Raw genomic sequence first — 26453 nt, 5'->3', positions numbered from 1 at the left:
ATGAATCTCTCACTTCTATCTTCTAGTATGGAATGCTAACAGGCATTGTAATCAGGATGTGATTAGTCCTTTCTAGACCTTACTTAAGTTACATCTCTAGGGCCATATTGTTTAATTGAGTGTGTGCTTTATATCTACACTTACAGAGGAGAAAGCAGGAGACTGTGTTTCAGTGTTGTATGCAGCTAATTCCACTGTAAAATTTTGTACTTAAATGCTGGAATTTATGAATGAACTGAACCAAACAAAACAAAATCAACTTCCAAGCTAATGCAGTTGAGCTGTGACATTTGAGTTTGCTGCCACTTACATTAATAACCTTTTCAGAAGTACATTGGCATAATTAAAAATAAACCAAACTCAGTGGTATCTATTGAATCGATCACAATCTAAACTTCCCTGCAGTGGGTGGGATGCAGTGTTACACAGCTGTGGCCACTCATTTGTTTGCTCCAGTGCCATTTCTTTCCTGTGTGTGTTTGGCTTTTCTTCTTGCTTACTCCACCATGGCATGCTGAAAGCTTGTCCTTTTTAGCAATATCTGCAACATAGGACTTCACTTTGCAGTGGGCCAGCAGTATGAAAATGAATAATTTATATATTTATTTATTTGAAAGAATAAAATGTTAAATATTTTACTTTAAAATGGATCAAGGTGTATTTGCTGAATGTTTATCCCTACAAGTAAGTAGCATTAACAGGTCTGCTTTCCACAATCTGCTGCTGTTTATAATCATATAATATTAGGGTCTCTGATAAATACCCTTCAGTCAAGGCTATGTTTGACATTTGAAATATGACAATATTCTCTTTTAAAAGTGAATATAAAATAAAAGCTTTTTGGAAGGAGCAATTTCCTTCAGGGGGGAAAAATAATTTAATGCAGAATTCCATAGCAAAAGGTTTCTTTGCTGTTCTCATCAATTAATAAGTTAGCAAGAATATCTTAGGCCTTAAAGTGTCTGAAAGTTAATATATAGTTAGAAAATTATCTTGCCAAAAACCTTTTCATTGTGAAGTTGGTGATATTTTTCTAGTCTGTTTAGAGTTCAGTTGTGATCACAGTTTGATGAGTAATGAAAGTACTGCTAGCCCTTGGCAGCAAAGGGCAGATATTAAAATCTCTCCTGGTTTTAGCCCAGTTTTCTAGATAGTGATAAAATAGACATCTATTGTGTGTATTACACAGTTCTGAAGGGGTGTTGGAGTATTCGCAGATGGAATAAAAATTAAACACCTATGAACAAATACAGGCTAATGAATTGCAGTTATTCAGTAAAATTACTTGTTGAATTTTCATGAATAATTCTTGCTGTGTAGCTTGTTTGTGAGCAATTCATGACAAACTTGAAATCTGATCTGCTTGATCACCTAAGTCACATGGTCTGATTTTGTTCCTGACAGAACATCTCTTAGAATCAGCTTTCTATTAGAAATGCTCTTGGACAGGGAAATTAAATTTGCTGTCCATGAATAGTGTAAACTTTAAAATTTGCTGTTTCCACAGATAAACTTGTCATTAAACATGTTTGCTAAAATATTGCTGGAAAGCAAGGACACAGGATGGAGAGTTAACTAATTTTAAAATGTGAACTAATATTAGCAGAACACGTTTGCAGTATTTATCTAGCTCTTGAAATTGCTACATTAGCACTAATTTATTAAATTATACTGTAGAATTGGTAAATTCCTTCAGTACTTCTCTCTCCCCCGTCTTAAAAAAAAAAAAAAAAAAAAAAGGAAGTAGTACCTGTTTCTACATAGCAATACATGTGGTATATGAAGTGATTGTAGAAGAAAATATAGTGTGGCATAGGATCTTCAGATGACATTGTGTGCTGTTTTGATCAGTTTCCTTTTGATGGTGAGAAATGGGTGACAGAAGGTGGAGGGTGAATGCTCAGACAATGGCTGAACTAATTTGAAATAATAAAATACAACAAATATATCAAGTATAAAAGACTTTGGAAAATCTTGAGTTCATCTGAAATGTTTTAGAGCAATAATGGAGAATGCTCCTAGAAGACAAATTGACAGTTTTAGAAACAGAAACATGAATTACAAACTGAGTATACTTGTTTTAAAATTGATCAGTCTACCTGACATATTTTCTCAAAGAAGCTAACAAATTATCTGATTAAGCCAATTGTATTACCTGAGGTGGTTAGCTACAGTCATGATCAATAGTCTGTATTACATTTTTCTGAAAAACCAACTAATGATGCTACATAGAGAGGCTCTTTGTGGATAGTTTTAATACGTTAAATATTGAATATATTAAAAATGGGACTAACAAATACACATGCCAGTCATCAGCTGACCTCTTTTTATGTTGTATCTCCTTCCCCACTCCCTTTTCAGTTATTTTTCTTTAGATTGTGAACTCTTCAAGACAGACTATCTTACTATATGATTTTACAGTGCCTAACATTCCTTAACTATTACAATATAAGTAACCGCACTCTTATCCTTGAATCAGTACTGGAATTCTAGGACCAAATTTGTTTTCCAAATGTAAACATCACACTTTCCCCAGATGACTACATATACTGTTTTTTATGAAAGATGGTCTGTCTGTGTCATGATTTAGCAAGTATTTGACCAGAACCTACCTGGACCATTTTGTTTTGTATCCTTGTAAAGCCATTACATTTTTAATACGTCTCTGTAGATGTCATATAGTGAAAATGTAAATGAATAGGGAAAACAGTTGTCTAAGGTTAGCTCAAGTAATGTTTTTAGTGAGAAAAGCATTTTTCTACTTGTGCTCAACAGTAAAATGCTTGTTTTGTAGGTTGTGATGTTGGAATCCTATATTTCATCCTTAAAAAGATTTAGAATAAGGACTGTAAATTTGGTTGTTTAATACAAATACGTATCTTTATTATAGGTAGCACTATCAGCCTATACTTAACTTGCTCGACACTTCCCATTATAAGATAGTGTTTTCAGTTATCTATAACTTTGTCAAACTTTAACAGTTTGGGCTAAAACTTTCAACACTAGGTGTTTGCTTCACGCTTACATTTTTGAAAGTTTCAGCAAAAATCACATAGTTGTTTCTGAGAATTAGAGAAAAAATACATTGTCTTGCACATGATAAAAATTCTTACAACTATTTTGTTGAGAAGCTCTAGTGCCGCCATCCTTTGGATCAAGGACTTGAAATTGGGCAGTGGAGCCACTTTTGTGGCAGGGAGGTGCCTTTTGCTTTTTTTCGTGGAAAAACTGCATGTTTGTCCAACCTAAAGCCTCAAAAAAAATTTGATTCCACACATGCTTAGTAGAGCCTTGTTAGTTTGGCAGCGAAATTCTCTGAAGAGTCCATCTGCGCTAACTATGCTCCAACCCAGGACCTTCCCTGTAATTGCCTGTGCAACCATAATTCAGCCCCCTTGTGTATATGCATTATGATAAAGTCTTTAAATACACAATCACATATTTTTTTTTTTTACATGGGATCTCTGCCTCATTAGTACATTGGCAACCATAATTCTGACATTTTCTAACTTTTGAGGGATTGACTGTGAAACCTTAATTTTCTTCTAAACGTAGTGTTTTGCCTGCAGTATATAAAATAGCTAAAGGACTGAACATTTCGTTTTGGCTGTTTTATTTCTTGATCTTTGAGAAATGTTATTCTGGTTAATCTGTTTGAATATTGTGTTGTAACTTGATTCTTGATTCTTATTTAGTTTTCCATGACCAAAGCTTTTTTAGTCAAACATAATTGAGTACTGTGTCTTAACCGTAGTAGCTGTCTAGTATTTTGGTTATTGTTGGCTTTCTTGCGTCCTTGCAGAGACTTGCTGCGCTCTACCTGAAGAGAAGAAACTCTTAAATGGTAAGTTTTCAGATGGTAAGAATTTGAAACTTAAACTAAGGAATATCCAAAGAAGTTAATAGGAGAAGCAAACATCTAGGTCAGGGGTTCTCAAATTGGCGGTTGTGACCCTTCAGGGGGTCACAAGATGGTTACATGGGAATCGTGAGCTGTCAGCTCCGTGGGGCTGACAACTCCTAACCCCCATTAAATTAACACCCCCATTTTTAATTTATAAGGGGGGTCACACTCAGAGGCTTGCTGTGTGAAAGGGATCACCAATGCAGAAAGTTTGAAAGCCACAGCTAGCTGGTGAACTCTGCATTATACATTTCAATCTATGGTGTTGCTGCAGTAGAGACTGTTGGATATCTCTGAGAATTACAGTTCACAAAATCTTAGGTAGGATTTGTGAATTTAGCACTGAAAGATGTTTCACCCTAGAGAAGTTTGCTTTTGGGTTCTAAAATTCTGAGTACAGCTATAAAAATACAGTCTTAAATTGAGATGATATCAAAGATGAGTTCATCTGCTCTTGCCTGCTTTGCTGCTTTAATGATGCTCTGTCCTCCTGTTTCCATTTGTCATCTCTTATTTGCATATTGTCTTATAAAGTGCCTTACAATATTCCAAAATAGTTCAGAGTGATGAGTTTGATAGGGCAATGACTCTGTAGGCAAATGGAACAGGCAGTATGCATTCTGCAGTAATTAGTTTATTCACCGCCTTTGGAACCTGTTTTATTGAGACACAACGTTGGCTGGAACATAAGGTTTATCAACAACTCTTGTTAGAAAGTGCTGTGGGACTTTTAAGTTGGAAGTGGAAAAAGGGAGTAACCCCAGTTTTAGCGATCATGTGAAAAATGTCCCGCTTAACAGTTCATCAGCCTTCCTGTCCCATTTTGTTCATTGGAGTGTCAGGTTTGGGTACAGCTATAGTGATCCAAATTCTCTTCTGCCTGTGCACTACCTTCTGCCAACTGTGAATTGTTGCTTGTTAAAATCATACCAGACATCTCAAATGACTTCATTAAGGGGTTCAACTTCACTAATACACTACATATATTGCAGTACCCTGATACATGTGGAAAAGTAGCTTACACCATGAATAGGCCCATTGAAGACAATTATATTACATTACAATACTTGTGGAGTAAAGTACTAGTCAGTGTTAGCAAATGTGGTGCAGTGGGGTTTGATAGAAGTGAATGGATAATTTAGAGCATGTGAAGTGCAGAGTTGTCAAGGAAAATTCCATTTTTACAAATAAGTCTCAACTGTAAGATATTTAACTCTTTTGGATAAAAACTGTGTTCCATAAACATAATTAGAAAGGTCAAGATTAACATGGTAATTTTTTTTTTAAGATCATCTTCAAAGTTCTGTTCTTGCTGTAGCTTCATTTGTAATCCAGACAAATTCATTTTTGTTATATATGCATGGAGTTAAAGAACCCACAAATATCACACCAGAATTGTTACCTTGTTTGCTGGAGTATGTATAATCCTCACAATGCTATAATTTCTAAACTAAATAGGAAATGCTTCTAACTTCAATAACTAGAGTCTGATTTCCCTCCCCTCTCCAATTTATAGGTTCTGAGATACAGAGTTTTTAATAATATGGTATCAGTGTTTCCATGAGGGCTTCAGTTGGGGAGCAAGCCTCAGATTTAGTGGGGGGTGGTTCCTCTTTTGGAGGAATATTATTTTTTAGCCCCAGCCTTCTGTGGCAGTTGCTGTATCACCTGTGATATATACACTGTTCATGAGCAAATGCATAATGATTTGCATTTATTTCGCACATGGTGTTCCCTCCTCGGTTAGTCATAGGTTTGTAAGGCCAGAAGAGACTGTTATGATCTAGTAGTTTGATCTCCTGCATGACATACACAACTTAATTTCACCCAGCAACTTCTGCATCAAGCCCAAAATATCTGGTTGAACTAGAGAACCTGTTAGATGATATTTGGTTTAAATGGGAAAATGAATACATTCCCTAGTTACTTATCCCTGTCCGGTATGCATAACCACCTCTGGTTCACATGGTTCGTTGTTTAATGCATCTGAAACTGATTTTGAAATTTAAAAATGGGCAGTTCTATCTGGAAAGGAAGCATGATAGATCAGAGCATGCTCTGTTCAAGATAATCTTTGTTCTTATCATGAAAGTGTGTAAGAAAGTACTGGCTAAGCATCAAGCTAATTTTAGGAAAACATCACATTGGTTGCTCAGGGGAGTGGCCTTGGCTGGCATAAAATCCTTGCTCTTGTTTTGATAATAACCAGCCATCCACAGCAATAACCATTCCTTCCCAACTCTATTGTTACCCTTCTGCCTAGTCTGTTCCACTAGAAATCCTGCCTTCCACTTGGTGTCATGGACCACATAACATTTCAGGCTGTTCATTTTTTGCTGTGCCCACAATGACACAGTTCAGCTTCTTTTTAGCATCAGTGTTTAGGAAGGAGAATTGAAATCACTTTAACCTATGTTCTCATTTCAGATTGTTGCCTGAATATTATTCTCTCTGTCAGAGATCAGTATTGTTGCTCTCCAAGAAAACTGAATAGTGATTGTTCTCACTATTAGTTTCTCAGACTTTGGTCAAGGTCACTGTGATTTAAAAAGTAGAAAAACACTACAATGAAAGTTGTTTATAAAAGCAGCTAGCTGAATACTACAAAGATCTCTAGCAAGTGTAAAGCAAGGTTTAAAATGCCTGAAAGTATCTGCTTGGCTTCCTGATGTTAAAGCTGAATTAGTGTATGACATTAAGTTACGTACCTGAAAGTCACTCTCCTTTTATTTTATTTTTGGAACTCTCTAAACAAACATGTCTAAGTCTTGTTTGGGTAAGTTATCTGGGGCTAGCATTCTAATGCTTTGAAAATTAAATAAAGTAAAATATAAGAGATAGTTAAGAACATGCTTATACATATAGCTACAATTATATTCCACTGGTTTCACAGAGCACATGCCAATTCCAGTGTAACTTGGGAAGCTCATACACCAAAGTTTTTTGTGGTGTACCAGTTGCATGGAACTCGGATGTGAAGTGGAAGTTAGTTTTTGGGGGGCTTGGGACTCATTTCTCAGGGGGGCAATGGCTAAAAAGCTTGTGACTTCCTGATTACTAATGGAAATACAAACACCAGGTATCAAGGAGATATAGCTATTGCATGCATTTAATTTTAAAACTTTCTGGATTTCATTCCTCCTAGGAGTAGATGTTAACACTCTTGGATGGGTGACAATCAATGCAAATGTGTTAATAAATTCTGTTTTTTTTTTTTTTTTTTTTGTAGGCATACTTCCTAAAAATAAAGTATTGGATACGTCTTCCAAAGATTTAACTCCAAGGTATTGATCTATATTTTTATAGTACACTTTTTATATACATTTTGTTAAATAGTGTATACTGTTACCAAATACGGAGTGTATGCTAATCCATAAAGCTCAAACTGCTTTATGTAGGTGGGTATGTGTCATTATCAGATCTTACAGATAGGGAAACTCATGCTCAGTTAACTTAAATGTTTTGCTCGAGGTCCCACAATGAGTCTGTAGAAATGAGGGAGAATAAAATGTATATTTAGTGATTTTGCACTGGCCGCTGCCCTATGCTCCCTCCTACATAAATATAAAGTTAGTTCTTGATTCAGGATTCCTCCCTATTTGTGTTTTTCTATAGTGCAATAAATATTACTTACTTCAAATGTAGAAAATTCAACAGTATCCAGTATTTATTTTGTATGGAATTTTCTGATATTACATTTTTTTAAAGGACGATGGTTAAGTGCAATATACACTTTGAACTATACCCACCAGTGTTATGATGCTTTGGAGGTTCCCAGTGTAGCAGTACTGATGCAGTTCTGTGGCACAAGGGACGATTGGCTCCATATAGGCTAGTGTAGAATGGGAACAGAATACAATGGAATATACATGAAGTGGCCAATGGGACTCTGATTACATTGATCTAATTGCTAGAATCCCAAGGAATAGTGACTGCAGGGGGCTGTTTGCATGTCCTGTGCACTGTCTGCCAGTTGGGGTTGATTTCATTCCCACAACCACTTCATTTTTCCCCTTTTCCTAATCTACCTCAGGATTTCTGCAATAAGTTCTGAATCCTATCATTTGCTATGGGGACTGAGGTAAATAGGGAAGAGAGGACAATTCAGACAGACTACAAAAAGAACTAATCTACTTGCAAACATTCTCATTTGCAGTAAGTTTCAGGGTTTTGCTTTCTTGTCCGTTAGTCTAAAAGATGAGTACGATAATGTAAGAACTTAAATACTGTATATCTAATAGTTAGACATATTGTATATCTAATACTGAAACATCCATCTTAGAAAGGGAACAGGATCCATGGAAATGAAAATAGGGGTGAGAGTAGTAGTAATTTTTCCACATAGCCAAAAGAGTCCTCTTAAATGATTTCTATTCATCCAAAGAATGAACTGCTCACTTTACTCAAATGTCTGTAATCAATAACCAGTTTCTTTAAACCAGTCATGTGCAATTGTATACACATTCATACAGTTAGTACAAAGTTTATGCGCATTCTTGCCTAATCGTACTTTCTAATAATATGATTAACTATTGTCTGCTAACTAGTGATGGATAACTAGAGTTCCTGTTTTTTAATGTTGAATAACCTTTCTTAAAATAATCAGTTTGACTTCTCGTCAGGATATAAAAGTATATATTTGGTATATTATTTCATAGAAAGGTCAGCTTGGAAATTCTTGCCATTTAAATATTTTTTGTTTGCTCACAAGAATAATTCCTTTTTTTCTTAATATTTTACAGCTATGATTGGTTCCAAACAGATTATTTGGTCACTGTTGTCATATATACTAAACAAAAGGTAAATGCATTTTATCAAAAGAAAAGAAATCATGAAATCTTACTGTGAATGTCGCCAGATATGTTCTATGAGTTCTTCAGAATTGTTCTTATGTTCAAAAAGTATTTGAAATAATTTCCTTTTCTATATAAGGGCATGAATTCAGAAATGGTGATAGTTGACCATCAAGATGGTAGACTGAGAGTAGACAGCATTCTGAGGGATTATTCATATCTCTTGCATATTGGTAAGTGCTTTAGTTTTGCTTTGAAAAACATTTAACGTTGAATTCTATCATTAGTTTAATTTTGCTCTGTGACGTTGTGCAGTCTATATGGTTTTATAAAAACTTGATAATAAGTCAATATAATGTAACTGAGATAGTTTAGAGAAAATACGGTAATAAGTGAATGTAACGTAACTGGGATATTCTTCATGCAAAAGGTCTCTTGTAAGGTATCATTGCAAAGCTTATAATCTACTGAGTATGATCATCTGATTTGTATAAATGTACCACTCTTGTATCTAAAACTAGAAATATAAAATGTAACTCTGAGGGCCTATTGTAATTGTGTAAAGTGTGGACCATTAATGATGGTTTGGAATCTTGATGACTCCCATTGTCTGCAGATGGCTGTATTTACCTGTGAGTCTTCCTGTATATGTGTGTGCTGGCAAGTGAGTAATGAAGTCTTGCAGTGACATGTGATCATGTCACCTGAACTGGAATCCATCTTTAACCTAGTGCTTTCCAGTGAAGGGGGGTGGAAACCCAGAGAGACAAAGAGTTCCCGCCTTATGCAAAAGATATATAAAGGGGGGAAGAGAACAGAGAGGGGGAGGAGCCATCATGAAGAATCCCCTAGCTACCACCTGAGCTGCAACAAGAGCTGTACCAGGGGAAAGAATTGTGCCCAGGCCTGGAAGGTGTCCAGTCTGAGAAAAACTTACTGAAGCATCTCTGAGGGTGAGATTATCTGTATTTAGTTTGATTAGGCATAGATTTGCGCATTTTATTTTATTTTGCTTGGTGACTTACTTTGTTCTGTCTGTTACTACTTTGAACCACTTAAATCCTACTGTCTGTATTTAATAAAATCACTTTCTATTTAGTAATTTACTCAGAGTATGTATTAATACCTGGGGGAGCAAACAACTGTGCATATCTCTCTATCAGTGTTATAGAGGGCGAACAATTTATGAGTTTGCCCTGCATAAGCTTTATGCAGGGTAAAACGGATTTATTTGGGTTTAGACCCCATTGGGAGTTGGGCATCTGAGTGCTAACGACAAGCACGCTACTGTGAGCTGTTTTCAGATAAACTTGCAGCTTTGGGACAAGTGATTCAGACCCTGGATCTGTGTCTGGAGCCAAACAGGAGTATCTGGCTCAGCAAGACAGAGTGCTGGAGTCCTGAGCTGGCAGGGAAAACAAAAGCAGGGGTAGTCTTTGCACATCTGGTGGCAGCTCCCAAGGGGGTTTCTGTGATCCAACCCGTCACATGCTCCTTCTCTCCCTGCCCCCAATCTAGTAGTTAGTGCATTTGTGTATTTTTGTATCTTATGCTTCTACATTTCCCATCGTCATCGTTATGTTCCTATTACGCCTCTGGCGTTTAGGGCAGTGACAAAGCTCCTCCTTTCCTGTCTGTTTCTGGCAAGTCTTTCAATGGTTCCCCAGCTGTGCCCCAGGTTTTTCAGCTCGGCTTCCACCAGGGTGGATTTGATTTAAATCAAATTGATTTAAATCACTAGTCAGGAAGACTCGATTTAATCATGGATTTCTACCATAAAAGTGCATTTTTGGTGGTTGTTATAACCTTAATACATATTCTTCACAACTCACAGATTTCATTTTTAGAAGGTAAACACTATATATTTTTAAATAGTGATTTTTTTTGGAAAAGTTGTCAGATTAGTTTTACAGCTATATGAGAAAATGAATGATTGTTCGGTTATTTCATTTACCAAAGGTAACTGAAGCAGATATTTATGAAGTCATTGGGAGGCGAACTATCTCCAATTCAACAGGTTAATCATTAATATATTGAGGATTTTCTTGCCTTTCTGAATTAGGAGGAGAACATCACCAGACAAACATTTAAATTGTTTTATTTAACTAAAACAACAATGTTATGTATTTTGGATTTTTTTCCTTCAACAGCAAACATATCATGTTTTAACAAAAGAAGCATATGAATTTTTGAATTTAGTTAAACATTCAAGTTTTTTAAAATCAGGTTTGTTTTTGTTAAAGTAAAAAAAAATCGGCTATGTCAGCCAGGTCAACATGAGAAACTTAAAATATTGGCTTCTGCAGCTAACGCCGTCGTCGTCTTCACCTTCATTTTCCTCTTTGTTCATAATCTGGAAAAGAGAAACAAGTTTTCTTTTTCAGGTCCCAAACAATTTCTCAATTTGGAATGAATTAGTCCAAAGGAAGAACGTATTCTTTTAACAGCAGTAGCTTCTTCTGACGGTGTAGAAAGTGAGATTATCACTTCAACCTTCTCTGAATCCAAGTGCTTAAGTGACTTCCACCAGTTCACTGGTGTGACTTTCTTTAAAACATCATCAGCAAACATATATTTCTTGAATAGTTCGCCCTTAGCTCTGAAGTTTATTATAGTTGGCATTATGGAGGGATAATTGCTGGATGTCCATGTCATAGCCAACTCCTTTTCTTCAGCAGTTAAGGTTTGACCCTGGTACCGAGTATTGAGAATATTTGCAAGAAAATGAGCTGGAGATAGTGCTTGTCCCATTTTTTTTTTTATGCTTGTAATTTAACTCTGTCGTTGCATATTTCTCTTTTTAAGATCTCACTCAGTTCCTTCCAAATTTCAACAGCATCAACAATAAAACAGTTATTTCCCTGTATTTTGTTCAAGGCTACCGAAATAGGCTTCAGGGTACTCAGCATGTGTTCAATATTTCTCTTAAGCTCAATGTTGATAACTTTGGCTGTGTCAGTGCCATCTATTTTTTCACAATTTTGTTCACAAACTGTCATTAGATTAGGCCAGTTCTTGATATAGTGCTCAAAACAGTCCACTACTGAGTTCCCTCACACGTCATGTGGGAGAGTTAGCTTGGTTCCTCCCACTTTTTTCAGAGCAACTGCTGCAAAGTGGTTGTTACGGAAGTATTTTGCAGTTTCAACATCGTTAGCCTTTATTTCTGGAACACTGAAGTCTTTGGCTAGGAGGTGCATCAAATGAGCACTGCAACCGTATGTTATTAGCTTGGGACTCTCTTCACATTCTCCTACATTTCTTCTCATCTTGGATACATTTGCAGCATTGTCTGTGACGGAACTTCGTACTAGACATTTGAATTTTTTTTCACAGTTTGTTATAGCTTTTACTGCTACTTCTTGTCAGTACTACTGTGTGTGCATTTCTTGATGTATCAATTGTTTCTGTAAGGAAGACATTCCCTTCTTATGTTGTCTCACAAGCCATATACAACAGGATCATTGTGGACATTGCTCCACCCATCAAGACTCAGGTTAACAATTTCACCCTCTAGACCAGGGGTCGGCAGTCTTTCAGAAGTGGTGTGCCGAGTCTTCGTTTATTCACTCTAATTTAGTTTCATGTGCCAGTAATACATTTTAATGTTTTTAGAAAGTCTCTTTCTATAAGTCTATAATATATAACTAAACTATTGTTGCATCTAAAGTAAATGAAGCTTCTTAAACATTTTAAAAACCTTATTTAAAATTAAATTAAAATGCAGAGACCCCCCGGACACAGGCAGTGTGAGTGCCACTGAAAATCAGCTCGCGCGCCGCCTTTGGCACATGTGTCATAGGTTGCCTACCCCTGCTCTAGATCTTTTGCACACTGCTCAGTTTCTCTTTCATACACTTTATCCAGCAATTTTCCTGCGACATCTGCTCTGTTGGGTGGACTGTATCCTGGTCTTAATGACTGTACCATGTTAATGAACTGTAGGTTCTCAATCATACCAAAAGGAGCGTTTGTTGCATAAACAAACTGGGCAATTTTTTCATCAATTACCTCTTTTTGTAATCTGCTGGTTCTTATCACAAACTTATCTGTGGTTGTTTCTGGATGACGGAGATTTTTTCTTTTTCTTTTTGCTACAGGTGATATACTGTGGTTGTGTGTCACACATGATGTGACTGAAACACTATCATTGGCAGATAACTCTGAAACTATAGAAAATGATGCTGATCTTGAAGGTGGATAGTCTTCAGAATCCTGTATATTCAGGATGCATTCTCCTAAACAAAATAAGTCAATGCAGTTATTTAATTATTATTACCGTACTGCTCATTTAGTATTACTCATTGCATTCACTGACACTCTGTACTATATTAAAGGTGAAATTGTAAAAGGAAGATCTGCCTATTTCAGCTATTTATTTTGTGTCACAAGTGCATCTAAAATGATTGTACCATAGAGTAACAACTATATTTTTTTCTCAAACATGAGAATTCAAGAATAGTCCAGAAGGAAGACAGGCAGTCCTTAAGAAAGAAGTATGAAATAAAAGAGTTTACCAACCTGAAGATCCTGCATGTTCAGGCACGTTCCTTTCATCATTGTCAACGCAGCTTCCTCGTGAGAAGGAACACTTCTCATGATGTTGTTTCATTCGGGAAACCAGGCCTTGCATTTCTTTGTTGCACTGTTTGCATTTTGCACGCATGCCTGTCTTACCCACAGGTAGAGGAACTTCATTAAAATATTCCCAAACTGGGTCTCTTTTACGGCCTGTTGCCATTATAGGTTTTCCATTTTAGTGAGAGAATGGTATGGTACATCTCAAATCAATGACGTCTACACTCAGAAAGACCTCTAGACTTCTGGAATATGCTGCCCAAACAGTTTCACTTTTGTTTCTACTGCCTGTCCCTCCCTTCTCACATTTATCTCCAGACTTCTTCTCCTTGTCCAGATCTGTTCCGCCCCCAACAATCTTCTGTTCATTGAACTTTTTGAAACTTTGCACTTTTAGAGAGAGATAAGGGATTGACTCTGTGTACACAAATTTGCAGAGGGACAGTAGAGTTGTGGTCTGTTGTTTCTCATCTCTGTATATTACTTACTTATTTAAAAACATTTTTGCTGTTAACAAGCATGTTATTTCTGGAGACACAAATCCACAGTTTGAGAACTGCAAATCTTATGTATCTCTGATGGTATCTTCTAGACTGAGCACTGAGTCCCATTGGGTAGATCGAAAGATTAACTTAAATAATCTATACAGCAGCCCCTGGAACCCTATAAGATTGGGTCCCTAATCCATGAACTATTGGAACTCATTTACAAAACTTTTCTTAAACATTACATGAATATATTGTCTCATACTATAGAATTAGAATTTATAATCCCTATTCCATGATGAGATATCTTTGAGCTATAATGTATCTTAATTAAAACGATCTTTAGATAGGTTTTTCCCTCAAAAATCTGATTTAAATAAAAAAAAAAAATTATTTTTTAAAATCATTGAATGTATCCACAGCTCTTCGCCATGTTTTCAGACAGCCTCATTCTCGCTTGCCTTCAGGTGTCCATCTTATTGCTACTCTGGTGATGGAATCAGTTTCCATCCGAAGCACGTGACCGATCCATCTCCAGCGCCTCCTGGAAATGATAGTGCTCAGATCCTCTTGGCTGCACTGTGTCAATAGATCTTGGTTTGAGATTGTTCTGAGCCAAAAGATATGGAGGATTTTTCTGAGGCAGGTTGTATGGAATGAAGATAGTTTGGACGTGTACTTTCTCATTCCCCAGCATTCTGCACTATAAAGTAGTGTTGAAAGTACGCAGCTCTGATAAAGTTTGGTTTTGGTGTTGTATTTTGATGATTTCCAGCCTGTATTTAAGCTCCTGAAGTTGTTCCTAGCTTTATTGATTTTGTTCCGGCTGTCCTGGCTACATTTCCCATACAAGATGTTAATTTATATCCTGATACTCTGGAGTTAAGTAAATTGTGACATATTTGTCACCTTACAAATATTAATTTACAGTGAATGCTTACCTTTTTGCCATCTCATCTTTGATCTTAAAGTTAATTGAACTATTCACGTACATAATGTCAGGCAATTAAGACATGAAAGGGAATTAGTATCTAGAGGCTAATTTGGTTACATTGTTAAACTTCTAACAGGATATTGGTAAACACAGACAAATACACTTAGCATCTACACTGGATTTCTATTACTATAAATGAATGGGTTACTGATTGCTAGTCTAGTACATCTCTCTGAAATTCACATACAAGTGAATTGTCTGGATACAATTGTAATGCCTCTTAAGTTGTTATGGGTCATACACAGGTTGGCTGGTCTGTCAGTGTCACAGATGCTGATAACTATAGAAGGAGAAGGCAATTTGCTTTCCAGTTATATCTAAATAAGAGGATGTGCATTTTCTTCATTTTAGAGCTGAGTTATGCAGTTCAAGAGGACATTACTGGTAAGGTGTTTCCTCCTCTTCTCCCTGTTCTCTACCCCATTAATGTCAAAACATGAAAACTTAAGTCTGTCTACTTTGTTCTGCCCTTCTCCATCTGGCACATATTTAACAGATAAATGATACCTTTGCCTATGAATAATGTTTTGACACAGCACGTTATTTTGAACAGTCAAACAAAACTTAATTTTTTTCAGTATTGTTGTATTTGAAGCCACTGGAATGAATGTATCATTTTCAAGAGATTCTGCATGGCACTAATGTCATGCCAATATTAAGAATATAGTTCTAAGGAACAATAGTTCAAAAGAAAATATAACTATGTCAGGGAAAATCTTGGTGTGCTGGAAGAGAGCCTCCATATTTTTTCTGCATGCATATATCATTTATAATAAAGGACTCTCTGTAAAATGAGACCAATATTCAGTAAAGTAGTTGAAGAGTGAACATAGTGTTTGTGAATTTTTTAAAAGTATTCTATTTAAGAGTCAGGTAGGGCCAGCTGCCTTCCTGAACTGTCAGCTTTCTTGCATCATCACAATGGATGCTAAAGTTTTAAAGTGAATACATCTAGAGGCCTTGGAAATATTTAAGTTAGAATGTCAGCATTATTCTGGTCCCCAGAGGTATCTTTAAAATGTGTTCCTTAGTGATTAGAAACATGTTCTGTAGTATATTTTCATACAGGACTTTGCATTAGATTGGATTAATTAGTTTTTTAAATTAATCTGCATATTAAAATATAGTCATAAAATAGAGGGGCTTGTCACTTATGCATTCAGAAAAAGTGGTACTATGTATCAATTGGTAACTCTGAAATCATGAGCATTAACTTTTTGATCAGGTGAGCAAAACGTACTTACTAAATATACAGTAGATGCTTTATTAGTCATGCATACTAAGCTATTGTTTTTAATAATATACTGAAGCATGTCAAGGAAATTTGACATTTTAATGTAGCAGAACAATTTTGTGTATTTTGAGAGGTTATTAGATACTAGTTCTTGCTGAACTTAATTATAATGAAATTAAATAAAATAACTTCCTTCAAAATTTCACCAGAATTTTTTTTTTTTTTAAGTACACATTGCTGAAAAAGTGGGAAAGGTGGAGATTGTCCTGAAGAAAAAAGATAATATTCCTTGGAGTAAACTGGGACAGCCACTCAACAGTCATAATTCATTTATCAAGTGCACTGACAGAGGTAAATAGTCTCATTTGTTATACAGGACAGTGCGTTTCTCTTCTCAACCATATTTGAGGCAAGGACCTTCCAAACCTATTTTACCAACTAGTCCAAAATAGGATTCTCAAGGAATGAGGGACAGATCTGTGTTGTCTCCCTTGCCTTTTATAGTCAAGCCTTCAGGCTAATGTAAAGAAATTTTCTGGTCGAGAGTATTACTCCTGAGGAAATTCTGTGCCAAAAAATAAAAATTATGTGCACAATATTTTAAAATGCTGCAACATTCTGCAAATTTTGTCAGTAAATAAATGTGGCTCTATCATGGCAGTGGGAGCACAGGTCACTGGCTGCATTGAGGTGAGAGATCACCCTGAAGCTCCCACCTCCCCGGTACAGGGACTCGGCAGTGAGGCTGCACCCGACTGTGACACAGCTCCGGAAACACCCTGGGGCTCTGCCCCTCTGCGCCAGGTGCACCAGGTGTGGGTGGGCTGGCTCAGCCCTGCAGGATCCATGTGTGGAGGGGCTTAGTGTGGGGGGATCCAGGCGTGGGGTGAGAGGTTTCTGTGTGGGGCAGTCTGGGTGCGGGTGGCTCAGGGAGCCCGGTATGCAGCATCCCCTTGGCAGCAGCCGGGGCTCCCCTGTTAAGCAGGGCCATTTTTTTTCTGTGAGGAGTTTTCTGGTTATTCTGTGGCTTTAAATTGCATTGATTTGGAAGAAGCATGCTGTCTATGGGTCTCCCCATTTCTAGGGTTGGAAGAAAGGAAAGAGAGAACATTGAAAACAATTTTAGGAGTCTCAGACTAAAAGCTTCTAAACACCTCTGATATAGTTTGCAGAAAAACCTTCAAGATCCAACCCCCTGACTCTCATAATCCTAAAATTTGAGCCCCTAAAAGAAAAACTTTTGAGTTTTTCTTCCCTTGACTTAGTCCTAAATAGCCCTTTCAATCTACCTACATGGTGGTAGTAAGTAATGTCTCTTACTCTGAAATGCCCTGCTTTTGCTACTACCTCTAAATGAGCAAACTATGACATGGTTAAAATAACAATGTTGGAAACTGGTACTTCCTTACAGTGTAAGGAATTCTGTTCACTCTTACGAAGGGTAATCTCCCTGTCTTTGAGTGTAAAATTATCTGTGGGTATGCTCAACCATTTTTCTGAGAGAAACACATTTCCTAGAGAATTGTTGTTTGTACACATCTGAATAATCTAGACCAGTGGTTCCCAAACTTGTTCTGCCGCTTGTGCAGGGTAAGCCCCTGGCAGGCCGGGCCTGTTTGTTTACCTGCCGCGTCCTCAGGTTCGGCCGATCACAGCTCCCAGTGGCCGCCATTCGCTGCTCCAGGCCAATGGGAGCTGCTGGAAGCGGCACGGGCCAAGGGACGTACTGGCTGCGGCTTCCAGCAGCTCCCATTGGCCTTGAGCAGCGAACCGCGGCCACTGGGAGCCGCGATCGGCCGAACCTGCGGATGCGGCAGGTAAACAAACAGGCCCGGCCTGCCAGGGGCTTATCCTGCACAAGCGGCGGAACAAGTTTGGGAACCACTGATCTAGACTTTCAAATGAATTAGTGATCAAGTATATAGACAGTAACGAGCAAACTTTGTGTAAGAGGTTCAGTAGTTCTTTGATGAGAAGATCTGATAAATGAAGTTAAAGTTTATTCAAGGCAGATTATGCCTAATTTGGACGGCTTATAGAAATCCTTGATCAGAAGTGTAGTAAAAGAGAATCTCTGAATATGAGATACTATTCAATGTAGCCAGTTATATTAATAATACATCTTTTGATTTAATGGGGCTATAAAAAAAAAAAAAACCCTTATGTACTAATAGAAATCTTTAGGTAAAGAGATGGCTTCTTTGATCAGAAACATGGAGCCGAGAGGCTTGACCCCTAATTCTGCAAAAACGTACCCATATGCTTAAAGTTATGCACAAAGTTATACACTATGAGGTGGGTTGTCTGGTCTGCAAGGCCACTTTGCAGCATACAACCATCTTCCTCTTCCCACATATTAGTGGTGTGGGAAATGTCTGCGAGGGGAGTGGGGATGGCCCTTGTGCATCTTTAACTTGCAGTGGAGCCAAGAGGGAAAGGTTTAGGGATCCTCAGCTGGCTCCCTTCAGCACCCCTCTCCCCCAAATCTCTGCTCCCTCTGATAATACTCTCTTCTCTTTTTGAAAAATTACTTAATTCAGATATTAAACAATGTAAGTTTCTTTTCAGATATAACTGTAGGGATAAAAAAAATCTATGGACAGATTGGGAAACAGTCATGCTGTCTTGAAATATATTTCATATTTGATTTTATTCAAGATTGGCCATATGTATTTTGATGACATTACTGGTGTGTTCCAGTGCAAGGGACCATATTGCTTCAAATGTTTCCATACTATCATATAACTTGAATGAGAGATCCTGTTTTTGGATGCAAGGTTACTCAGTTAGGTAATGGTTTCTAAACATTGGTAGTGGGGTTTCCATTTATGCTGTCTCATTTTTTACAACCATTTATTGTCTTGCTGTTTGTTTCTTGTTGATTACATCATGTAGTGAAGAGACATTTTCTTTAATAAAAATTGTTTTGGGTTTAATGGGAGAATTTTTCTAGTGCCATATAAATTCTGACTTACATTGCCACATAATATGCAAGCATTTTCTTGCTTTTGGTTTGTTTCTGTAACATTTACTTGTTTGAATTTTTAAGCAAGCTTCTGTTATGCTTTCAGGGTCTTTCTATGTACTATTTATTTTGTTTTAACTGTAGTGGGAATTGGGATTTGAGACCCTTGTTTCCACTTGTCTGATTTTTTTTCTAGTGGCTATTTACTTGTATGTATATTCATTTTAAATACTATCTATAAAAAGGGGAACAAGGACAACCTAGGGTATTAGAGACCAGTCAGCTTAACTTCAGCATGTGGAAAGATAATGGAGCAAGTAATCAAGCAATTGGTTTGTTAGCACCTATTAGGTAATAAGTAACAGTCCACATGGCTTTGTCAAGGAAAAAAAAGTCAAACCAGCATAATATCCTTCTTTTTTAAGTAACAAGCCTTGTGGATAGGGGGAAGTAGAAAATATATTTCTTTACTTTAGAGTAAGGCTTTTTATACTGGCTCACATGATCTTCTCATAAATAAACTAGCCTATATGAACTTATTATAAGGTAGATGAACAATTGGTTGGAAAACCATACTCAGAAAGTAGTTATCAATGGTTCTTCTTTGAGTGATGTCCATATGGGTACTGCATTGTAGGTGCGGCAGCACACCCTGCGTCTGGGATTGGAGATCTTCATCAGTAGTGCCCGTCAGAACACACGTGCGCACCTCCCCCCTTCTTGCTGTGAGCGGGACGTATATACAGCACTGTGCAGTCTGACCACCAGTTGCTTCTCTACTGCCTTTGGTCTGGGACAGAATCCACAGCAGAGCCTGCTTCTCCCTTTGCCTCCTTTGATAGTGCCTTACCTGTTAGTTTTAGTGTAGTTTTATACTTTCTTCTTCTTTCCTTTGTCTGCAAAAAAATGTTTTTTTGTTTGTTTTGTTTTGTTTTTTCACTTTGCCTTAATTATTACTTCATAGTGTAGGTTTTTCTTTCCCCATTTCCTGCCCTTCCTGACCAGGAAGCCTTTTCCCTCACCCTTATGCCCAGAACTCCTGAGTTTAAGAGGTGCATCTCTTGCTTGGTCACCTTCCTGGTAGCAGACAGTCAGCTGCAGTGTATTCGCTGTCTGGGAGAGGGACACGTCCCACAAAAGTTTTCCCACTGCCACGACTTGACAGCCAGGGCCAGAAAAGACCAAAACATTTGGTTATGACTTCTCCTCATGGAGAAATCACTGCAACCAGCAGTGGACCCGGCCTGGACTCTCCCCCTGTGTTGCTTTCACACCCTGTGGATGTCCTCCACAGATGCTCATTCCCCACGTCTCTCTTAGAGAAACTCATCTCTTTCTCGCTCTGATGAGAAGAAACAGGCTCCCTCCTCACTCTCTGAGGCATAGCCTGCCACAACACCATTCCCTGCGAGGTCAGTTGCCTCAACATCCATGGACAGAGGACATAGCTCCAGGGTGTCCGAATATCTCTGGTACTGGAATGAAACAATGGTCTAAAGACCCTAATTGGGCAGATTTACAGCCCTCTGCACCGTCTCTTGGCTCTGGAGACCAAGACAAACCAACTTTGGGAGCTACGGCACTGACAAAACTGCCAGCACCTACATCTCTTTCGGCATCAACCAGGACCTCAGCACCCACGAAGCCATCGGCATTGAACAAGTCCTCCACATCAAGCAAGTCCTTTGCACTGAGCAAGACTTCAGCTCCACCTGTTGGCTGTATCTCTCCCTTGGCACTGAGTCATGCACTGGTGCCGATAATGCGCCTTCCTCCTCCCCAGGAATTCAGATACCCTAAAGACCTACTTGTATCTGACATGCCTGAGTCATCATTGCTCAGACACAACTTCTCCCCACTTCCACCCTTCTCTCCAGACACATGACATTCTTCCCTTTCTCCTTCGAGGACGGCACCTCCCTGTCCCAGTGATGAGAATGAGAAGAGGAGTGCTTCATCATGTCTTTTTACTCAAGTCAGGTGCAAGCAACTTCCTCTGCGTGTCCTCACTATTCGTAGTCCATACCTGGACCAGAGCCCTGGCATGGACAACCGTGGATGCAACCCCACATTCCGCTCCCTCCACGTTGGCCATACTGGGACTCCTGGGTCATGTACAGGGCACAGTTCAGGAAGCCTCTTGTGGAGCAAAGCTGGAAACCTACATCTTTGCCTTCTCCATCAGTTTTTTGACCACCAGAGACTGATCCTCCCCCAGGAGTCTTTAAGGGAGTGTAGTGAATCATTCATATGCTCCGTGAATAATTTGAGGTCCTCAAAGGGTAAGTCCCTCCACACTAGTTTGTACCTCCTTAGGAAGGCCAGAGAGGTGCAGATTATGGCAGTCACGATGGAATGGGCAGAAGTATCATACAGTGCAGGGCAGATAGTTCTTAACCGAATATACCCTACACATCAACCTCCTAGAGCTATGAGCGGTCGGAATGCCTGCCGACATTTCTTACCACATATTACACGTTGCACCATCAGAGTTGTGATGGACAATGTTGCCTGCCTGTTTTATATCCACAGGCAAGGCAGAGTAAGGTCCCACTCTTCATGCTTGGAGGCATTGTAATTATGGAACTGGTGTATCCAACACATCACCACCAACTTGGTCACATACCTCCCTGGAAACCAAAACACTGCGGACTCATTGAGCAGGAGATTATTCCACAAGCACGAGTGGGAACTGGATACATGAATCTGTCAGCTCAGCTTCAACTGCTGGGGATTCCCCACTATAGAGCTTTTTGCCACATCGCAAAATTCTCAGTTTTGCTCAAGGGCAGGACTGGGACACAGATCTCTGGGAGACGCATGCCTCATCTCATGGGATGCGCTACTGCTCTATGCCTTCCCTCCCTTCCCCTTTCTGTTTTGAGTACTCTACAAGATACAGGGGGACCAAGCCCATGTCATCCTTATAACTCCAACATGGTCACAACTGATCTGGTATACTTACCTCCTTCGCATGATGGCATGCCAACCGATCTCTCTCCATCCAACTCCATGAGTCCTTTCACAGGATGCAGGTCATATACTCCACCCCAATCCACAACTTCTTCACCTGAAACATGGCTCCTCCATGGTTCCGGGATTCGGAAATAACCTCTTTGGAAGCAGATAGACAGATACTCTTGAATAGCAGTTGCAACATGACTAGACACATTGTACCTCCACCAATGGGTTAGTTTCCAGTGCTGGTGCTCCTCCCATCAGGTCAACGCAATAAGCTCTCCACTGCCACTTATCCTGGACTATATTTTACACCTTAAACAATCAGGATTATCTACGAGCTTCATTCGTGTGCATTTGGCAGCCCTCACAACTTTCCACTGCCACATAGATGCCCACTCCATCTTCAAACACCAACTCATGAAACGTTTCCTGAAGGGCCTCCAAAATCTTTACTCTCACATACAGGATCCAGCCCCGGCCTGGGACCCTGGCCTCATCCTACGCTCTCTTACTAGGCCTCCGTTTGAACCAATGGCAACATGTTCCTACATTCACTTATAGATGAAAATGGCATTCCTTGTCGCTATCACATCTGCCCAACAGGTCGGCGAAATTGGTGCCCTTATGGCATATCCTCTGTACACACTTTTTCAGAAAGACAAATTTATGCTACATCCACATCCCAAATTTTTACCCAAGGTACCATCCTCTTTCCATATGAGTCAACCTATCCACCTTTCTTGCTCTTTTCCGAAGCCTCATGGCAACCAACAGGAGGCAGCACTGCACACCCTGGACGACAGATGCATGTTAGGTTTAGTTCTGTCCAGGTAGAAAGCTTTCTGAAAATTGTCACATTTATTTCCTTCAACTGCCAAAAGATACAAGGACGCAGCCATCTCTAAAGCAACGCATTTCCAAGTGGATCACGCAGTGTATACATCTGTCCTGCCAACTACACAATTGACAACCTCCTACTGGAATTAAAGCACATTCCACCTGCTCACTCTCCACCTCCATTGCTTTGCTTTTCTCAATAATGTCCCTGTTGTCGACATTTGCAAAGCAGCCACATAGACATCAGCAGACATCTTTGCCTGTCACTGCACCATTACTCATGATGGCGCAGCAGATACTGTTCTAGGACATACTGTCCTATCATCTGCAGTAAATGCTGCTCCAAAGCCCCAGCCTTCCAGTGAGGGGCACTGCTTCCTAGTCACCTACAGTGGAGCACCCATTGGGATGTCACTTGAAGAAAAGGTTACTTGCCCTGTGCAGTAATTGAGGTTCTTCAAGATGTGTGTCCCTCTGGGTGCTCCACTACCCACCGTCCTCCCTTCTGCTTTGGAACTACAACAGAGAGAGAACTGGGGGACAGTTGGACGCTTATATACGTCCCGTTCACAGCCCTAGAGGGGGGAGGTGCACATGTGCGTTCCGACGGGCACTGCTGATGAAGATCTCTGATACCAGGTGCATATCTTTGTTTGCCAAACATTGTCTCCAGCCTTAGCTATCATTTTGCAAAAAAACATTTTTATTTAAATGGAAGAATGAATAGGTTTCCCTGGGGCTCACCCATCACTGACTAGATAGTTTGAGAATGAAGCAATGGAAAAATGGTTCTTCTTAATTTAAGGAATTGACTTGTTTGCTGTACATTTTAGCTGACTTTCTCATTGAAATAGTATGGTATTTATTTTGGTGCAGTCGTTATGGTCTTCTGTATGGAAATTCAGACACATATGGAAATCTAAACAAGTCTGTGACTAGATTTCAACCTTGCTGCAGAATTTTTTCTTCTTGTGTTGGTAAGACAGAGTCAAGTTAAATAGTTATAGTAGTCTAGGCATTATGACAGGTAAACTTCTAAAGGGAACCAATTTACAAAAAAATTATTTCAATATTTCCAAAAAAAAATACCTCAGGTATACCTCAGGACTGATTGATACAGAGAAATGCTTCAAGAGAAATCCTTTGAGATTTTAAGACATTTATTCTACCAGGCTCATTCCTCCTTTTTTTTTTTTTTTTTTTTTTTAAAGACCAAGTGCTAGAGATTTTCTTAAGAAATAGTTATTTATAGGTGGTGACAGTGCCCTCTCTTTTGTTAGTTTTTGTTCTATGTTGCAATGTAGGTAATATTTGAAGTCAAATGTTGTATGGAAGGTATGTATCAGCAATTAGACGATACTTTAAAGAGAATCAATTGAATAATTTAATTGATTTTAATCTTCACTGTAGTTAGACACAGGGCCGCCCAGAGAATTCAGGGGGCCTAGGGCAAAGCGGGGGAGCAGACATACTCACTGGGCAGCGCTCCGAGTCGTCGTCGGCGGGTTCTTCAGTCGCTCCATGTCTTTGGCAGCACTGAAGGACCCGCTGCCGAAATGCTGCCGAAGACCCAGAGCGACTGAAGGGCCCCCGCCACCGAAATGCCGCTGAAGACCCGGACCACCACCGGGTAAGTAAAAAGGCACCTCTAGCCAGGGAAGGGATTCTCGGCCAGGGCTCGCAGGGCCCAGGACAAATTGCCCCACTTGCCTCCCCCCTCTGGGCGGCCCTGGTTAGGCATATCTCTCCATTAAAGCGTAAACAAAAAACTGAGATTCATGTTACTGACATTCTGTTAAACATATATTTGTAGAATAAAGGCAGCATGTACCCACTGAAATACACTTAGTACAGTGGTAGAACATAGCAACTATTCTATTCTTCCAGTCATTGAGACGTGATTTTCTTGTAGGTGGTTTTCTGGAAAGTGCGTGGTATGGAAATCCACCCATCAGGAGATAGGTTGAGATCATCACAACATATTCATACTGCTGTGCCAGGTGGGAATCGAACCCAGGCCCCAGAGGTGACAGGCAAGCACTTCAACACTATGCTACCAACACCTGCTTTATATAAGAGACTCTTTAAAGAAACACTATTAGGCAAAAATCATATTTAGTAAAATATTTGTTACTTATTACTTAAATGAATTCATATTAAACCATTTAAATAACTTTTAATCTTTAATGCTTTTTGTTTACTATTTGTACTTCATTCAGTTTGGACAATGACATTAGATTTTCTAGCTTCATTTCCTGGTTCCCATACACTAGCACGGTGATGCAGCTTTTGTAGAAAATGCCGCAAAAAGAATTTAATTTAGTTTTTTTAAAAGTATGAAACATTATGGCTGATCACCATTTCAAAACTGAATGTAAATTCATCTAGGGTCCCTTTTAAAAAGATTCATTGCTGAGAATGGGTTGAGAAAATATTGCATGTGTGTTCCTGGGCAGCTGGGGCATTGCTTCCCCCCCCCCCTTTTTTTTATTCCTGTTGACCACAACAATTAAAGTGACAACACTGTGTAGACAGTGTAGTTGTAGTAATGTCAGTCCCAGGATATTAGAGAGACAAGATGGGTGAGGTAATATCTCTTATTATTGGTTAAAGAGAAGTTGGTCCAAGATATTACCTCATCCACCTTGTTTCTCTAATACTGTGTGTGTCTATATTGAATTCTGAATTAATTGGGTTACAATCACAATTATGTCATCACCTCAGAAAGTATGCAGTAGTTAACTCAATAGAAAAATCAAATAGTATTTTATGAAATGTGGATTTTGTGTGGGGGAGTAGCTTAGACAGGGTGATATGATATAAAAATCCTTGTTTTCTGATGCAGAGTAGAATATTTGTTTTTATACAGTAGGGGAAAAAATAAGGCTTCACAAAGCATCTAGCACGACAAGTTAGGAAATCATTGTAAAGTGACTATGTAAATAAAGGTTATAGCCAGATCCAACCTGGAAAAGCTGACACACTGGCTAGGATTTTCTGACTAATTTTTATTGAGAGAAAATTTTAGCCACAACATGGAGATTTTCTTCTCTTTTTCCCTCCCTTCCTTCCCTATCTCCCCACTCTCTCAAAAGTGCACATAATCTTTCTTTCACCTGACCAGCCACATCAAGAACTTATCTTGGTTTAATATCTTAGTCAAAGACTGAGAAGAAACCTGTTAGCCAGTTATCGCCCCCAATTCTTTATTACTTTCATTATTTGTTTTTTAAACACAATCTTTCAGGACCTGAACAAACATTTTATATTGTCATACTAAACATGCTCTTGGCTTTCTCTCTTCTCCCCACATTTTGTCTTCTCTACTACCCCGAAATGCAGTTAAGTATGTATAAGGCTTGGTCTTGAGGAAATTCACTTGTATCCACCTTTGCTCCTTTTTGCACCTCTCTTCAGAAAAGAAATCCTTTCTAGGTATTCCACATGTTTCCTGGAGTTGCAGTCTGCTACAAAGTCTCCCTCCCACATACAAATTGAACTGATGTGACAAAGAATGTGAGGAGAACAGGGTTTTTTTAATTGGTTTTACACCAATGCTAAAAGTCTGGGTAACAAACCAGAACAATCAGAAATTCTCATTGATGAGAAGAAATTTGTTATAATTGGCATTACTGAAACCTGTTGAGACTGTTGGAATGTTAAAATAACTGGTTATAACCTGTTTGGAAGGATACAATAGAG

General features: G+C 38.8%; 1 protein-coding gene across 3 annotated transcripts in view; it reads left to right on the top strand.

Annotated features, from left to right (window-relative positions):
* The window catches only part of LOC128834901 (cytochrome b5 reductase 4), a 71301-nt gene that overhangs the window by 16668 nt on the left and 28180 nt on the right, over window positions 1–26453 (top strand). Inside the window, exons 5-10 of one of the 3 annotated variants that reach the window (XM_054024078.1) lie at window positions 3803–3844; window positions 7134–7188; window positions 8647–8704; window positions 8837–8930; window positions 15106–15138; window positions 16217–16339. In XM_054024078.1, coding sequence (XP_053880053.1) covers window positions 3803–3844; window positions 7134–7188; window positions 8647–8704; window positions 8837–8930; window positions 15106–15138; window positions 16217–16339 — 405 coding nt within the window. The remainder of the gene's footprint in view (window positions 1–3802; window positions 3845–7133; window positions 7189–8646; window positions 8705–8836; window positions 8931–15105; window positions 15139–16216; window positions 16340–26453) is intronic. The other 2 variants (XM_054024079.1, XM_054024080.1) reach the window with 2 other exon arrangements.

This window comes from Malaclemys terrapin, chromosome 3 (assembly GCF_027887155.1).
Source record: "Malaclemys terrapin pileata isolate rMalTer1 chromosome 3, rMalTer1.hap1, whole genome shotgun sequence".
In the NCBI taxonomy this organism is placed as follows: domain Eukaryota; kingdom Metazoa; phylum Chordata; order Testudines; family Emydidae; genus Malaclemys; species Malaclemys terrapin.
The sequence above is the reverse complement of the archived record's forward strand: the minus strand, read 5'-3'. Positions and strand labels throughout refer to the sequence as shown.